At 38.8% G+C, this 18933-nt stretch overlaps 2 protein-coding genes across 3 annotated transcripts in view; one reads left to right on the top strand and one right to left on the bottom strand.

Annotated features, from left to right (window-relative positions):
* Positions 1-9017, bottom strand: part of LOC118222327 (synaptotagmin-like protein 5) — a 43753-nt gene extending 34736 nt beyond the window's left edge. For both annotated transcript variants that reach the window (XM_035407817.1, XM_035407819.1), the window contains exon 1: positions 8657-9017. The gene's annotated coding sequence lies outside the window, so the exon portion shown is untranslated. The remainder of the gene's footprint in view (positions 1-8656) is intronic.
* Positions 9018-11487: 2470 nt separating this feature from the next.
* Positions 11488-16024, top strand: LOC118222131 (dynein light chain Tctex-type 3-like). The gene is made up of 5 exons (XM_035407467.1): positions 11488-11652; positions 12440-12481; positions 12819-12942; positions 13349-13426; positions 14250-16024. The coding sequence occupies exons 1-5, from the start codon at positions 11626-11628 to the stop codon at positions 14324-14326; spliced, it is 348 nt and encodes a 115-aa protein (XP_035263358.1). The 5' UTR covers positions 11488-11625; the 3' UTR covers positions 14327-16024.
* Positions 16025-18933: the final 2909 nt, after the last annotated feature.

The following is an 18933-nucleotide window of genomic DNA, read 5'->3' as shown; positions in this document are numbered from 1 at the left end:
TGTTTTTTGAGGGCTTGTATGCCTGTGCTCCAGCCTCTCGCCCAATGCATGCTGGGATCGGCTCCAGCACCCCCCTGACCTGGAATACTGTCAAAACTGTATTCATGTACATACAGTAAACAGAATAAGCAGATATAGATAATGGATGGATGGAATTTGTTCTACAGCAGTCTATGCTTGGTCTTGCTACATCAGTAAGATAATTTGACATTGACCCTATGCGCTAATAGTAATCCCAAAGGCCTGGCCTGAGGGCTTGTATTACAAAGCTAATAAACAATCACATTTCTCAAAATAACTCAAAAACAGGTTTTTTATTATTAAACAATACTGGTAGCTCTCTCCAATTCTACTAGCTGTGCTTACTGCCAATTTCCAATTTCAGTGCGTTCCAAGCAATACGAACCACAAAACCAACATGGAAAATGTTCCAAAAGTCAACCAGCTCAAGATATATTCACTGAAGCAAGCCTTTGTGGTTGTTTTAGCAGCTGTTTTGTAAACAGTCAAAATAGTGCAGAGACCACTATCTCAACCAAAATAATTTCTTCCTGCTCTTTTACAGTGCCGTATGTACTGACTAAAGGCTGTGGTCAATCTGCAGCTTGCATCATCATTTCATCTAAATAAGAAATGTCAGCCTGAAGAGGCGGCAATTATTACACAGCAAATATCTCATCAGTTAGATTATATGACTGACAGTTTTCCCAGTGACATTATGCTCTTATAAGAGAGCAAATGTCATACTATATTTGATAATATAACATTTACACTGGTCTCAAATAGAATCAGACGGACAGAAAACAACACACCAGAACAGACGTGAAAGCACTGTAATAACCCAACCTAAATATTATTTTTACTTTGACCCCTTGAGAGGACCATGCATGGCAAAAATGTGGTATTTCCTTGCTGTGATGCTTATATCAATACCCTTTCCCACAACAGATTCATGGGTCCTGTTGCAACATGCTCAGCCAGCCTTCTCTCCAGATTTGTATGGATGCTTGCTGCCACGCTCATGAAGTGGAAGACTGAGCATTTCGGCAGGGCTGAGGAGAGACCCATTCATCACTATGATTGTGAATGTCTTCAGGGACAGGGTGCATCAAAGTGACAGAAACTGAGCAATGGGGCGGCAAAGGTGCACAGAGGAGGCCATCTTGTGTGAAGGACAGAAATGGAGGAGAGAGTTGGAGAAAGGTGTTTGCTGCACCTCGTTATGCAGCATGCTGTACATATAGATTACCAATATTCCCAGGGTCACCAGCATAATCAACGTGCTCGAAAACAATCATTCAGCCATTTTCATGTGGCCCTCAATATAATTACAGCATAATTAAATGATAATTGATGCATCTGTTTTGAAGAAAGTCAAATCAGATTAAGCTTTGTTTACTGCACTGCTCTGCGCTGCAAAGGAGGGAGGAGGACAGGCTGCTAAGATGCATCCCTACAGAATACTGGTCAGTCAGATTCCATGTGAGCCTCAGGTACAAAGCTGTCTGCTGGGGAAAGGGCTTGCATTTCAGTCCTGCTGACAGCACCAAGGGCTTCAATGACCTCCGTTAGGCAGAGAAGTATTTATCTTATCCAAGGACCTTTCACAAACTGAGATACACTTGATAGTTTTATTCCAGCAGAAAGAGCGCATCACTCTCCCATTGGAATGTTCAATACTATACAAAGAAAAATAATGGAAGCACCTAAGCTCTATTTTTTGCAGGATGAAAAACGTCCATACACCTATTGCCAATAAATCTATTGGAATATGCTTTCTAAGCCTTGCATAATAATAAAACAGTGATTATATATTTATCCTGTAACTTAGGCTAAGGTAACATTACTATTGGATGATTTAGAACCTTCATTATTTTATGGCAAATATTTTTTTTACATGAGAACAGAGGCTTCTTCTTGCAGCCAGCTATGCTCCACTCCACTCCTTTTGTACCAAGCAGAGGGTATTACCAGCCCTCCCTGCCAGCACTTTTCTAGACAACAAAGAACTTGTATTTTGCAGATATGTGTATTTCTCTACCCAGAAACCATACTAGAAATATACAATATTCCAATGATTTGTTTGAGTCCAGAGTACAAACTTTTGTTGCTTTTCAATCAATTGAGCTGATGTGTTGGTGAATGCTCTAGTGAAAAATAGCTGTCGTGCATCATCCAGGTGGGTGCCACACATCGGTGGCAGCTGAGGTGGTCTTTCTCTCTTTCTGTAAGCAGGTCTGAGGTTGTGAAAAGCACTACAGTACTGTCAACCACTCTTTTTCTTTCTTTTACTTCTTGTCGTTGTTATTTTTATTCATCTGACAATCCTTCATAAAGAATAATTGATATGATCTCTGGAAGCAGTAAACCAACATACAGTATAAATGAATGAAAGCTACACACTAGGGATGGGTGAATGAAATTTCATGAAACCAGAAATGGCCTCAGAAAATGCGCTCAGGCACTCACTGATATGATCCAGCGCTGTGTATTTCTGTGGAGAGCATAATGTTTCAGTTGGTTCTAATAAGTTAATGATTGACAGCTCAGTGCAAGCCTACCCATTATGGGGTTTGTGAAGCCTCACTTTCCCATCTCTACTAAAAACCTAAATATCTAGAGGATGCCCCAGTGGAAAGCACAGTTTCTTCAGTGGGGAATGAATATTTAATTCTACTGTTTTCACAGTGAAGTCTTAGGACAGGACATAGCCTCAACAATAATGAGCCCATACTTATAAAAATGGCGTAAGATGCCTCTGTGTGAGGAACAGTCAGATTGACATTACTGGAGCTCTACAGTTTCAAAGGGGGAGTGGAGTCATGTTTTCCTGAAATGACCAATCTAAGACCAATCTGAGCTGCATTCGCCCACTCATAGGGAATGGCAGTCATTTCCTAACGTTGAAGTGGCCAATTCAGTGCCTTGCATGCAACCAGGTCACAAAATTCAGCTCAGATGGTTGTTCATATTTGGACTGTCCATGTCATGCTGTGCCCATATGGCTTTTGTATCTGCAGTACTACTGAATGCAGGTGTAATGGAAAAATCTGAGACCAATGCAAAGATGAGAACCTCCCCGACCACCACACACACACACACACACAAACACCAAAACACACATGTGCACACATGCACACACGCACACACACACACCCACGCACACACACACAAACACACTTGCACACACACACACACACGCACACACACACAAACACACTTGCACACACTCACCCACAAACACACACACACACACACACACACAAAAACACACATGTGCACACACGCACACACACACACCCACAAACACACTTGCACACACACACACACACACATGCCCACACACCCAAACACACTTGCATACACACACACACACACACACACACACACAAACACACTTGCACACACGCACACACACACCCACAAACACACTTGCACACACACACACACACACAAAAACACACATGTGCACACACGCGCACATGCACACACACACACACGCGCGCGAACGCACAGGCTCCTAACGACACAGCTCATTCGGTACTAGCGTGAGCTGGAGCCACACCCTTGGATTTTATTTTCACAAGGCCTCATCTGGACAGGACACACAAACTTTCAGCGCTGAGCATCAGACTGTGTGAGTGAGGCAGCGGGGCTATACATAAGCGCAGTATTCCAGAGGTAATCATAAATAAACCACTGTGTCCCTCTGCTGTACAGAACACCACTGTGTCCCTTCTACTGAACATTTCTGCTCTTCTGGTCTGAAGGGCTACTAAACACCTCTATGAAAGTACAATATACCACAAATATATTCCAATAAAAAGTATTATCAGTACATTGCAGCACTTCACTATATATGGGTAAATACTGAAATGTATAACATCAAAAGGGTGCTTGGCCTCATATACTGTAGTTTTTACACTTGTACAGTAAAAACTTTCAATGGATTTCTTTTGGTATGTTGGAGTGAATCATCGTGTAAATGTAAAACATGGAATTCATGCACAAAAAATATTACTTAAGACAGATGTCAAGGATCTGTTATATATAGTTAATATGACAACACAACTATAATTATTATAGTTATATTAACATTTATAAGAGAGCTTCCAAAGCTCATTCTGGGTCTTTTTCTCCATTTTCTTTCCATTAGTCTCTATTGTATCTGCCCATTTGCACCTCTCATTCACTATAATGACAATATCCCAGAGAATCTGCAGTTATCAAGGAAATAGCTTTTTCCATTGTCCTCTAGAACTGCAACTAGAGACAGAAGGAGCACAGAGGACAGTCACAGGAGCAAAGTGTCGAAAAGTCCAAAAGCACTGTACTCCTCTGCTCCCTCTGTTTTTCATTCATTTTCAGAACACTGTGTTATTGATATTATTCTGACAAAATGTATGAAAAGCATAAATGGAACAGAAAATGATAAGATAATGACTGTAATTTCCTTCTGATGTGCTGAGGGCATTTTTATGACATTATTATTTTATGAACTTCATTCTAAGCAGGTTTCACTGCATACTGTACAGAACTGCCAATAGCATGCTTGACACTGGTATTTAAAACACCATGTACATGAAAAATAAAAACCTTATATAAAGATATACCACATGTTGATAAAGACTGAACCTGAGACCATGAACACTATTGCGTAACATGCTAATCATTATTATTCAAACAGCTTTGCACGGCACATAAAAAAGTGTTTGAGCCCCTTGCCTTGCAGAATCGTAAAAGTGAAAAGCTGAAACAGCTATGAAGACATGTAACATCATTTCCATTCTGACAACAAATCGTTGCTCAAGGGTTCCCTCAGGCCGAGCTCCAGCAGCTCTAATTGGAGAGAAAACTTTTTGTTGTTCTGCAGAAAGTACAAAAAGGGGATGCAGAAGGCAGTCTGCTCACCTAATGAGATGTGAGTGCAAGAGAGGAACTCCTTAGCAAGGGAACAGACCCTCTTCTAGTGGTGTCTCCCTGACTGCTAATCTTTTTCTGTCATTGACTGATCCTTCCCCTTGTTGTGCAAGAATGGTGATCTTCTGTGCAGCACTGATGAGGTTTCTACTGGTCCGTCAGCAGCCAGTGAGAGGGAGGTGGAAAATCTCTCGCTGAATAAGAGCAGTACAATCGCAACAAGCAGAAGGGCAGCAGTGTGCAGAAATGCAGCAAACTGAAAAGAGCTCTCAAGTGCAGCAGATTGTTGGGAGTTATTTTTAAAAACCTACGCATTGGGTGGGATGTCAAATGAAATCTACCCTCACCCACACTGCACCAAACACACAGCTCATACCACTGTTTCAATTACAGAATCTCCCTGCCAGTAGATAAACTTTCAGAAGTGGAATATACTCCAATATATTTTCAATATTTGGACTTTTTTTGGAAATATTGAAAAAAAAACATAGAAGGAATTTGTATTTGTTTCTACATACATCGTAAATTGTTGTAGTATCTTAAGAAAATATTTAATTTTAATATATTTTCAGTATATTAAAGTTCTCTAAGGTCTCAAAAAACATCACTGATTATAGGACCAGCTGATTGGTTAATACTATGGTCCACTTCCTGTTTTCCAGCACTATGTCAGAAATTGCATCAATTTTAACAATAGTCTGTAAGTGGAATTTCACCCATATGAATGGGTAATAAATTATCTGACCTTGTTAAGTCCTCATATTGAAGTGTTGATATATCTTTTTTCAGATATATCAATATCTTTCCGTGCATGTTGAATGGCAGCCTCCCAGGTGCTTTGATGTGCAAATGTCTGTACCTAAGGATTCCCTGTCAGCAAAAGTGAGCAGTGTGTAGGCACTATGAAGAATTTATCAGCATGCATGTCATTCAACATCCACTTTACCATTCAAACACCCAGCTGGTATTCTGGCATCTAAAGACTGGCCCAAACAGTGCTACTCAACTACACCGCCTGGTTTAAATAATTATTTTACCTCCTTAGTTCAGGAAGTAAGCACGCTAGTGAAATCAGGTGGTGTAGTCCATGGTTGGGGCAAATACCTGCAGATACTGAGGCCTGCAGGACCTGGTGCAGAGTAGCCCTGGTTGAAAGGATCATGTCTTAATATCCTATATCCTATAAATTAATATGAATGTCTTGAAGGAGACTTAGAACCTACCCGTTTGTATGATGTAAGCCATCAAGCCATCTATTTTCCTGTTAAACAGCTGAAAGGAATTTTATGAAATTGTCCAAAATCATATTCTGCCAGACTCAGTACCCATCTTATGCCCTGATCCAGAATGCTGCTCTGACCACCAGATATCATCTGATGACTTTTAATGTGATCAATTTATCAGGAAGGGTTAGGTTAATCATTGACAGAGGCTCGTATTACTTCTTTAAATATGAGCTATTGGACCTGTCTTTTGGGGCTGGTATTTGTCTCCTGCTTGTACAGAACCAAAAACTGTCACAGGGAATAAATGCACATTTGTATTCTAATAAACCTCTCAAATCGTTTATGTCCATCAAATAAAAAATAAAAACATGGTTAAAAAATGGTGTCTACAACTTCTACTCTGTAGAAAAATTAAGTGTTCTTGGGAAGATGGTAAGAGCACTTCAATAATGATCTTTGGCAGGACTTCCACTGCACTGTTTGCTCTTGTTATACTGAGCACGCTCTGGGCTCTTGCTCACCTCTTTCTGTCAGATCCACTCTGACTTCCAGTGACTATCCAATTGACAAAGGAACACACCGCCCAGAAAAGCTTAATGAGCCTTCAATGTCAGCGCAACTTCACAGAAGACCATTCTGGATCCTTGAACCTGCTTGGTGTTACAAAACTGATCTTCTGAGTTTCCTAGCACAACAGGCAGTCCAAGTCACCTGATTTCCAGTCTCCCTTACACAACAAAAAACACTGTTCTTTGATTTGTCATTTTTATAATGATGGACAATGGTTCTAATAACATTTTCAGAATTTTGGCTTACCTGCACATACCAAGGATGTCATGACATAACTTTTGAGAAATTAGAAACTATTCTTTGAAATCTGCAACATATTATCATTTGTTAATAAAATGTACTAGATAATATACAATATATATAAATATATCGCAAAATATACTACAATGTATTCAAAAATACGCTGTAATGCATTGAACAATACATTTAAATGTTCGGAGGGAGTTCAAATAAATTTTCCAATACATGTCATTTTACGCCCATTTTTGTTCTCGATCACATATTTGGTTGGTTAAATTCAGATATATCCCATTGTAGGCTACATATACAGTATCTCAATTTAGAATCCAGTACAGTAAAACACTGCTGAATTACAGCAGCCCTGAAATCATTTGTGCCAGTGATATACATATTGGTTAGGTTCCCCATAACTAATGGACTACAGTTTGAAACACTAAAAAACCACAGGTCACACAATGCTTTTATACTTTTTATAACTTGTCCCTCTGGGCTCAATTCTTGGGCAAAGGTTTTCTAAGCATTCTTCTTCTTTGTCAGACTTTATGGCCATGGCTTTGCATTTCGGCACGAAAGCCATTATAGCCCTACCAACCTCACTTTAACAAGACATTAAAGTTGGATGCATTACAACCTTCTTATCATTGTGACGTATTAATTACCTCAGGTCAAATAATCACAAAGTTCCTTACTGTAATTAACGTCCAACTATGTTTTGAAACACTTAAAACGAAATCAGAAAACCCGGTTTTAAACGAACACATGTAATTACCATGAAGTACCCAGCCTAATACCACGCGGCACATCTGCTTGATTTAGATTTGCGTTTAGATTAAATCAGTGCACAAACTTCCTGTATATGGCATTTATTAGCTTTCAACAGTCGATGCACTAAACCTTGAATGGATTCGCCCGCAACGTGGCTATCTCCACCTCAAGGTCAATTGAAGAGACCATTTCCTTCCCCTTAAGACTCTTTTCCAGAGGCAGAGCCCTCGATGAGCACTACCTGCTGCCTCTCCTCCCCCAAGTGTCGACATCGGCTACCTGTCCTTATGCTGACATTTTAATCTAACACGAAGCTTCCACTTTTTTGTTTACTTTATACATAAAAGCTCCAGATGTTTCCTCTTGGCAGCAGGCTTTATAAATCTTAAAGTAGCCCATTTACTTTTAGTTTATAATTTATCTTTATTCAATAACGACTTGGAGCCGCAGCAACTTTTCATTCACTGTAGCCTGTCTTAAACTATTAAAAGTAACCATATGCATCATTTGAATTTGAAATAGATAAAATCGTTTGGTGCATTGCACCGGTCTACACGGCAGCATAGGTAGTGCTAAATCATCGTCAAATGGCTACAGATATATTGCCTATATTTCCTGCACTTCTCAGTTATTCAACATCAAGACAATAATTAGCCTATATCATTATTAGGCTACGGTGTATCCACGACAGAACGTTAACCGGGTTAACAAGACCTAACTAGAGTGTTATACACATGTTTCTATAAGGACAATGAATGATCTACAACTACAAAAGTAGCGGCTAAAATGAAACTGCACACTAAATTTACAGATTGCGCCCGCGTGTTTCATTCATCAATAGCGGTATGGAACAGCATGTATGCCATCTTATTTTGATTTGAAATTCCATAAAGAACACTATAATATCTGTAATAATGTCGATTTCAAAATCTTACCCGTGACGAAACTTAGGAACGCAACATCTGAAATGCATTAAACTAGTATAATAGTAGAAAACGTCCTCCTCCAGCGATGCCTGCGTTTGATTTAGTGTAGCAATCTCAGCGGTTGTATCCAGAATTTGTCACTGTAGAAGCAGAAAAGCTCTGGTTTTGCCAGCGGGGGCGTGGTTAGAGCTGCAACCAGATCAAAGGGGACATCTGGATTCTCTACCAGCAGCAAGCACATCTGCAGAGAAAACTCAGCGCGGTTTCCCAACCTCTTTTAAGCGACCAGCCTAAACGTCAAACCGACCACTTAAATATGCCGAACGAAAAGAGCAGCGTTTATTCGCGCAACATACGATAGATACAACATTGCTTGCATCTCGTCTCCCACCCTCACTGCTTTAACCAACTACTAGTCTACTTCGTCCTTATTCGAAAAATCCTTTGAACACCGTCAGTTAGTAGTTTACGCCATGGGTATGGTGTAATGTGATTTGTAAAGCATAGCCTATATGATTGACCGACACTTCTCGTTCTATCTTCACAGTAAAATGTCCATTTGGGACCACGTAGCGAACACAACATTTTACTGTATTGGTTAAAACGATGCTCAGTCCCATTTAAGTTACGGCTAATTTAGAATGTAACCCAGTAATCTCAGATTTCGTGCTATAAATGGGATATTTAGAAATGTTGCGCCAATTCTACGGATGAAGAGAGGCGAATGAAAACCCAACTAATTAATATTTTAATTAATTGCTGGGTTTTCATTCGCTTAGAGTTTCCATTTCATTCTTTTATGACCAAATTGTTTTCAGGAAAAAATGTCAAAACGTTGATCTCGTTTGGATTTAGAGGAGGTTACTGTTAGTTATAACATTTTTTAAATACAGTTTTGTCATTCTAAAATTTCATCAAAAAACGTTTTCAACATACAAAGAAAGCCGAGTTATTCAAGTCAATAAGTCGTTAATTAAAACTCGCAAAATCTAGGCATATGCCATTAAAATATTGGTATCAAAACGAAGCCAGTTTAGCTCACACAAATTAAACAATCTCTATTCCAAAACAATGCAACCCAATCTTTCCTAAATTATTAAATGTAACTTGGCCCTATGTTTTTTCATCTTACCATCTAAAGACAATGTGCTTTCTGTACTATTACACAAAGAGATGATTAAACGATTATTTCATTTATTTAATGAAAAAGTTATCAAGCACCCATATCACCGATGTGAAAATGTAGTTATGCCCTTAGTTTCTTAATTGATTAATAGATTCAGCTGATTCAACAAAACCAGGCTTGATTACAGGAAGCCCTGGTTAATCTAAACCTCTCTCGAACCTTACAATCAGAGTGAAGTAGTCAGTACAACGTTTCTACAAGCACATTATACCATGATCAAAGAAAATTCCAGAAGAGATGTAAGAGAGAAAAAGTTGTATATCCGTCTGAAAAGGGTTACAAAGCCATTTCTAAGGCTCTGGGACCCCACAAAATTACAGTGACAGCTATTATCTCCAAATGGAGAACACTTGAAACAGTGAAGGATCTTCCCAGGAGTGGCTGGCCTGCCAAAATTTATCCAAGGGAGTGAAAACACATCCAAGAAGTCACACAAAATCTCAGAACATCCAAAGAACTGCTGGCTTCTAGCATCAGCTAAAGTCAGTGGTCTTAACTCCACAATAAGACTGGGCAAAAATGGGTTTCATGGGACAGCAGTAAGGCAGGAGTCACTACTAACAAAGAGAAACATCAATGCTCATCTCAATTTTGCAAAAAAGCACCTGGATGATCCCCAAAGCCTTCTGGGATAATGTTCTATGGACAGATGAGTCAAAAGTGGAACTTTTTGGATGATATGATTCAGGTCCCATTATGTCTGATGTAAAGCAAGTACAGTATTTCACAGTAAGAACATCATACCAACAGTCAAACATGATGTTGGTAGTGTGATGGTATGGAGATGCCTTGCTGCCTCAAGATCTGAACAATTTGAATTCTGGTCTGTACCTGAAAATTCTTAAGAGAATGTCCAGTCATCTGACTGTGAGCTGATGCTGAAGCGTAACTGGGTTATGCAGCCAGACCAAAACACAAAAGCAAGTCCACATCTGAATGACTAAAAAATAAATAAAATGTAGGTTTTGGAGTGGTCTAGTCAAAATCCTGACTTGAACCCAATAGAGATGCTGTGGTAGGACTTGAAATGAGCAGTCATTCAAAGAAGAGTGGGCTAAAATTCCTGCACAGTGATGTAAAAGACTGACATCAAATTAAGCGTTTGGTTGCAGTTATTGCTGCTAAAGGTGGTGAAACCAATTATTGTGTTTAAGGAGGCAATTACTTTGCACTTAAGTGTGTTTGATAATTTATTTCATTGAATTAAATAATTTTAAAAATGTGTTTCGTGTTTACTCAAGTTCCCTTTGTCTCATATTAGGCTACATTTTATCTAAAGATCTGAAACCATTTGTTACACCAGTGTAACATATGTGCCATAATTGAGGAAATCAGTAAAGGGGCAAAAACTTTTTCATGGCACTGTACAATTTTGGAAACTTTCACATCAACGTCTGATAATAATAATAATAATATATTATTATTATTATTATTATTATTATTTATTTTGAACGAACCCGTTTTGACATTGTTAGATGCGCCCGCCTAGTGTTCATTTGAAGTTACTACATATTTCTTATAACGATTATGTTCTAAAGGTTTATTCGTTTTCTGGAAAGAGAACAGATGTTCTGCGAATATCTGACCACTAGGTGGCAGTAAACAAAGTACAAGGTACTATTTCTTATGATGTGAAAGTCTCTTGCTTTGCGGTCTTTGACCATCAGTTGTGACAGCTAAACAGGAACGCAGCATTACAAACAAGGGAGTGTCTTGGGGAAGCTGATTTTACGTCTGCTTGTTAGATTTCTTTTGGAAACCACATTTAGTTGTCACATTTCAAATTGAAACAATGGAGGAATATCACTCTGGTGAAGAGGTAAGAGATTATTCCATTGGCAATCACTAACGAAATAGGTATTTGAGCGGAGCTTGCAAGCTACAGGATGATTCGCTTGGTAGATTTGGTACCTAAAATAGCTACTGCCACCAATGCTAGCTAGCTTATATAATGCCTTACGAATCAATTTGATATATTAACCGTTTTGTTTGTGTACATTAGACGCGTATCTTTGTAGATGGCACATCGTCCATATGCAATCAAGGTGTGTTCACGAGTTCAAATTAATCCGGTAACATATGGAAAGGTTAGTTGTCATCCTGTCACCGTCTGTTGAAGAATTACATCTGCAAGATGGGCACCACGACGCAGCATCATTGTCTTCATCGCCAGGCAGTTGTTGATTAACTAACTTAAAGTATGTTACCTCCAATGTAACCCTGGTTGCGTCCGGAGTCTCGTGATCTGTGATTGTAAAATAATGTGGCAAGACCACGCAGTGTAGAAAGCTACAATTGATTTGTATTCATGAATTCAAAATTAAACGATGACTCAATTCCTAGCGCTATAAAACTTAAATTATCACACCATTGCGCCGGCCAGGGAATCATTTTATATTAAATAAGACTAGTTAAATCTTGACATATATGATTCTGAATCTGGACCTTGACAGCATGAATTAAGAGTCACAGCTTTTCGTATCAATTTATAGTCATTGTATTTGACAGTTTGCAGTGGGACCAGAATCTATTGTTGACGTGGCTGCATTTTCTTGTTTTCATGGCATATCACCTGTTTCCGTTTTAAACCTTTTGTCAATTTGCAGGTACTCTTCAACCCAGATGAAGCAAGTAACTATGTTAAAGAGGTAAACTGAATTGAAATGTTATAAAAATCTGTTTTGGTTTAGATTATTTAAGCAGGTGGTGTCTTTGCGTAGGCCAAAGAAAATGCTGTAAGAATAATCCTTGGTCTTTAACTGTAGTTATTCTGACTGTTCATGTTTACTCAGACAGAACTGGACAGTGATTTTTACAGTAGCCCTGCTGTCTTTCCCTCACTAAGTGCATTTCTCTGTGTCTACAACACATGGATTACTGATAAGAATCAGCTACTGTTTTCTGTGCTGAGTCTCATGATCCAGAAATGCCATGGGGTTGCACTCTGTCTGAGGAAGTATTGTTTGTGTGCTCTTTTCTTTGTAGTGTATTGAAGGGATCATCGGGGGCATGGACTATAACCAGAACAAAGTGAACCAATGGACAGCGAGCATCGTGGAACACTCTCTCACCCAGTTGGTCAAACAGGGGAAGCCCTTCAAATACATTGGTATGGCTTTTTATATGGATGGACAGGCCAGTGTAACTCCATTACAACATATTTTTCAAATAACCAGCTAGGTCTAAGTCAGGCATTTCATTTTATGGACTGATTACTAATAAAATCTGTTGAATTGAAACCTGAAATGTAGCTCTTTCATTTGGTTCTTTATACATAGACTTTTTCATGAGTTAAATATTTTCCCTTTTTTCCCTTATCTGCACTAAGTGGAGCCCCATTTTTTCCAAGATAAAATGTCTTCAGTGGTTCTGCCGGCATTAGTAATCACATAACACTCATGTCAGGATTATAATTTTTTTATGTGTTGTTTAGAGCTTGTTTTTAACTGCCAGATTTGCTCACAGTTGGATTAGCCACTTACCCTTGCTTGTCGACTGATTTCTGTGCCCCGCAGTGAACTGTGCTGTGATGCAGAAGAGTGGAGCTGGCCTACACACAGCTAACTCCTGCTACTGGGACACAGCCACTGATGGTAAGACCTGATGCTTTTCTTTGAACTTCCAAAGTCTGCCGTATACTTTGCATGAAAATAATCTCTGTACTCCTTAGGGAAAAATGGCCTGTGTGAGCCTGAAGTCTGTACAGGTGTCTAAAGCATTATGGTCCTGCACAAGCTGAAGGTGCAGATAAAAATAAAACAGTTTTTGTTTTAAAACTGGGTCATATTCATATTCATATGCCCCTTTGCAAGTAGCATTCTGTGCCTACATTATTCTGTAACCTGGACCTTCCTTTCCACAACACTGAACCAAAACTTTAAACTGACATTTTTGTTAGACTTTAGTTAGTCTAGACCCCCAACTGCTCTCCCTCTGTAAGGTGTGTGGATACTGTACTGTATGCAAGGCTGATTTATGTGATTTATGTAAACCAGTTGTAGGCAGCTTTATGTTACAGGTCTGCTTTGGCTTGAATCTCTGCCTCACCACAGTTGGGGCCTCACCTAAACAAGAAGCATGATTCATGAGAAGAAGTGACTGACCATTGGTTTATTAGCAAAGGCCATCCCTGAAATTTGGCCAGACTTATCTCATATCAGAGTGTCAACCAGGTCACACTCATGGTACCTAAACGTTACCTATTATTTTGCCAGGCATTTGAGCTGAATACACTCTCTTTCACAGTAATTACTCAGCAGATATTATTATTAGTACTACTACTACTACTACTACTACTACTAATAATAACATTATTATTATTATGATGATGATGATGTGGAATGAACATGAAACACAATGCCAGTAATGATGTTGGGTGGCAGTGGCTTGTGACACAGCATGTGTTGTCATCTGCAGGGAGCTGTACGGTGAGATGGGAGAACCGCACCATGTACTGTGTAGTCAGCGTTTTCGCCGTGGCTGTGGCCGTCTAGCCGAGGAGCACCAGAAGGGGTGCAAGACCCAGCAACAAAAATGCGGACGTACGCAAAGGTGGGGGGAAACGGTCAATGCCTTTGAAGATCTAATGCTGAAATCTAACGACATGAAATGTATGTTTAAAAAAAAGTGAAAACTCGCCACCGCCATGGATTCGCAAAAAAATATTGGAACACTTGTGGAGTGCACTTCTGTCAATTTGTGCATCCGTTGATAACAACATTTTACAGTGTGCTCGACTTTCACGCAGAGGTACTGTGTGCTACAGTAATCATCGTCTGTATCGTACTGGAGTCAGTGCCGTATACACAGTGTTTGCTTTTGCCAGAGAAAATGGATTACCTGGTAAAATGTGACCAGGTAAGGACATTCTTTCAAGTAACTTTTCATGTTTTTTTTTTTCTTGGTTCTAAAATAGTTTATACAATATACACGTTTGCTGGAAAATAGCTAAAACATAAAATAACTAAACCATAGGAAGTCATTTAGCATTAAAAAAATCCTGTTTTTGGACTGAAATGAGAGAAGCAATATGTGTATTTTGTTCTTGCTGATGCTGAAGAATGTGGCTACGTAGTACAGTATGAATTTTAAACACGTCGTTCTTTTTTTGTAATTCTATCATTTAATTCATTCCATCCATTCTTTATTGGGAGGGAAGAGTATTGTTTGTAAGCGCGTTTCTGCCCTCATGGAAAAACATTGTGCGTGCTTTGTACACTTGGAATTGGATCAAGAAGCCCCATCTGTTCTGTCTCAAGATTCTTATTTGGACTTTGTCAGAATTGTTGTAGATTCAATGATCATTTGAAGGACCATCTCAGTGGAGTCTGTTCCTTTTCAAATTATTTATGGTGCTAATTTTAAGGTGCAATTTTAAAACTGTAAAATATTTTCATTGTAATTTATTGTTATTTTAAATTGAGTGGCTTGCAGTAATAAAAAAAGATTAAGCTTCATAAGAAAATGAAGGAATAGTATTGTGGTGGTGTTGTGGAAAAAGTAATAACTGAAAGACTGGTTGACATGAAACAAATGTAATCTAGGCCTAATGGTCTTCAGTTTATATTTGATAATTGCATATTTGTGGTACACATTCTTTGCACACATTGCCCCAACTGTTTACATTTATTGCTGAATGGATAGTCTAATAATAATGTTCTTTTTATTTCATGAATGATTACTAGAATTGTGTTTGTGGTTAAAAACATAACTCTCGATTCACAGTCCATGTATAGGCGGGCAGTCTTATTTTAAAAGAGTGACCCACCCTTGACTGGTTCATCCTTCAGTATCAGATCTGTCTGACTTTCATAAAGGCAGCGTTTATGCAACTGCTAAGCTCACACACACACACACACACGGATGTCTGTTGTTTGGTATTGAAAACCTGAATGTTTCCTGCTGCATGCTTGTAGAGTGTTGAAGTGTAACCTGCAGTGGTGTTGCCTCAGTGACACTTGGCCATGTGTTAGAGATGCGAGACGAGCGTGTCTGGAGCAGTGTGGAGATTTGTGTGTGTGCCGTGTTGAGCTGCAGCTGCAGTTGTGGAGAATGTGCAGTGTCTCTGGGTCACATGGTTCCTGGCCGGGGGGGCTCTGCCTTGTGTTGCACCACGGAAGGCCAGAGACCAGAGCACATCCTGTACAGGGGAATGGCCCAGTGCTGTAAATAAACGTTATTAATCTTCCCAATCTCTCTTCTCTTATTTTGTTGTGTGTTTTATAGAGCTTACCATAATACATGACATTTTCATTATTTGCAATTTTTTAAAATTGTGATTTAAAAAAATAATTATTAATCTAATTTGTGATTTTGTTTTGACAGTTTCTAAAACTTTTACTGTACTACCATTTATTTAGAAGAAGGGTGCTCAATGCGTCGATTGCGATCGACTAGTTGATCGCAGAGGATATACTGGTAAATCGGGTGTCATCTATAACAATGCATTTGTTGAAATTGTAATTCTTCCCATTTTCATCCTGCTTCCCTACGGCTTCTGCCTGACAGGTAGGCCTATACTTGATTAACATGAAATGTGGCCAAATTCTGAACTTTGTTACGTGATATAGATATGATTGTGCACTCAAAATTTTGTGGTATGGTCACATAAATATCAATTATTATGTGGTAGCAACACTGTAACATCAGTATGTGACTGATAATACTAAAAATCTATAGCAGGGATTTTGACCAGACATGATACTGGTCTATTGATTTAACTTCTATGTCAATACAAGTTTATATGCAATTTCACTTAAGTTTTTTGTGATGGTAAAAAACTTGCATTTTATATGGTGCAGGGCTATCGTGGTGACTGGGTAAATTTGGTCTTTCGATATCCAATAGATAGTGGTGTTTTCACTAAAAAACAAACAAAAAAAAAAAGTCCACATTGGTTGCACAATATTATGAAGTAGGCTCAAAAATAAGTCATCGGATATACTAAATTAAAAACTGTTGGATTCACATAATAATGGACAGTGGTTATACAATAATTAAGAACAGGCCTATGTGACGTCTTCAACTTAATGAGTTTCCCCTAGCCTACTTAATGGTGTGTGCAACCGCTGTCCAACGATTTCTTTTTTGGAGTGCAGATGCGACATCATGAAAAGACGTGGGAGAAATTGACCGGTAGTTTGTGATGAATTCGGACGTCAATAACTCCCCGGTCCGGCTTCCGGTCTGAGGGGGACCAAATCCCAGGCCAGCATGTCTGCAGGCCATATTTCGTATGAAATGTATGATGAAATGAAAAGAGTCTTTTGTGGCTAGTGTGGGTAGTGAGTATGGAAATCTATTGCCTGTTAAATCTGTACCCGCTGCAAGCAGGTCATCACGGTTCCATGGCAACAGCATGTGGGGTATGGTGTACATAGGACACTCAGTAATTATTGCGGTTACATAATTTCTCAAATGTTTATCATGCATAACCGTCCTTTCGGATTGTATGAAAACTGCTTGGGTGATAACTCTCAGGCTTGCTGGTCCTTGTGAGGCTCCAGGGACTTCATTCCCAAAATGGCACACCACACCAGACATCTACAAACCGCTTACAGCAAGGCTGAATAAATGTGTATGGCTGAGATAAATTAGACAGGGACAATAGTTTATCTATTTTTCACGTTCAGACATTTGAATGTGCATTGCTCTTTAGCCTGCTGTTGATTTTCATACAAATATTTTTAGACCAGTAGGTTTGACTATGGCCTGTAATAGTGTTTGTTCCTACATAATTTTCTGTGAATAGGCAAAAAATACTGCCAATGTGTGATCCATATTCTATTCGTATACACACACACACACACACACACGCAAGTTGCTCAATAAAAACAAAACAAAAGGCAACATCTTTTTTTAAATTATTTTTTTTATTATGAATTTTACATTAAGGCAAAAGTTAAATGTGACAAAAAGCTGCAACTGAAGAAAACACCTAGATACTTGAAGTTGTGCAATGGTACATTCAATACCCAACAGTGAACAAATGAACTGGCAGACATGTAAGATACTTTAGGTCCTGTTAAAATACTGCTCTCACAGCAACACAGTATTGTGGGGCTCAATGCAGCTTCTTCTGTGTGCTCTTTAAGGCTCAATCATATTGTCAATCTAATCTATTAGGGCAGATATGGCACAGGTAAACAATTTGTATCACAAGACACATTTGGAACAATGCAGGCTTCAGAATAAATAAACATTGTGGCTTGTCTTTAGTCAACACAGGGGTTTTCAACAGGGGGGTTGTCAGAATTGTGGGGAAAAGGGTGTTTATGTAGTACTAGAGACAGGCTGCGATTTGAATTAACATAATTTCTTTGGCCACTTGAGGTCAGTATAATACAAATACATGACTTGGAAAACAGTCCCTCAAGAACTCAATAATTCACTAAAAACAATTAATTGTTATAAATACATACACATTTGGCATATATAAATTATGGCTCCATCCCTCAGAAATGCTTTCATACTCATTTTACTATAAGCTGACTTCAATACCATCTAAAAGGATTTTATATGTGGAGTACACTTTACAGTTTAGATTTTTGGGATATTCGAATGTCATTGTAACTATTTACCTTCATTTGTTATTATAAGTTGTTTTTAACCTAGCATGACTGCACCGAAAAAGTTAAAAATAGTGCAAAAAGTTAAACGTAAAACACAAATACACATTTTAAAGAATTGCACAAATCAGAGACCCATTTACATCCAACATTCCAACTTACAAACACTCTAGCAGATATATAGCAGTCATGTGATGCTAACTAGCATAGTGTGACAAATCGGGATGCACAGAGATACAGGTAATTGACTGTGAAAAGCAGTGCATGGTGCCTTACTGAAATGGCTTCAACACTGCATTTCTCATGGTGCAGTTCATTAAGCTTCTAAATGTGGTGTGAGCATGCTGGAATGTTCTGGCATATGACACACTCGAGAGTCGCTATTTGATACAGTAATGGAACTGTCTCACAGCAGCTATACTGTAATAGAATTCTGAGGCACCCATCCTATCTGGTAGTCCGAGCTTTAAGAGATGCTACACTGTGAATGAGAGATAGGCGATGAGGTAAAGCTTTTTTATATAGAATTCCTT

Source organism: Anguilla anguilla, chromosome 3 (genome assembly GCF_013347855.1).
Source record: "Anguilla anguilla isolate fAngAng1 chromosome 3, fAngAng1.pri, whole genome shotgun sequence".
NCBI classification, from domain to species: Eukaryota; Metazoa; Chordata; class Actinopteri; order Anguilliformes; family Anguillidae; genus Anguilla; species Anguilla anguilla.
This window is presented reverse-complemented; position numbering and strand designations above follow the sequence as displayed.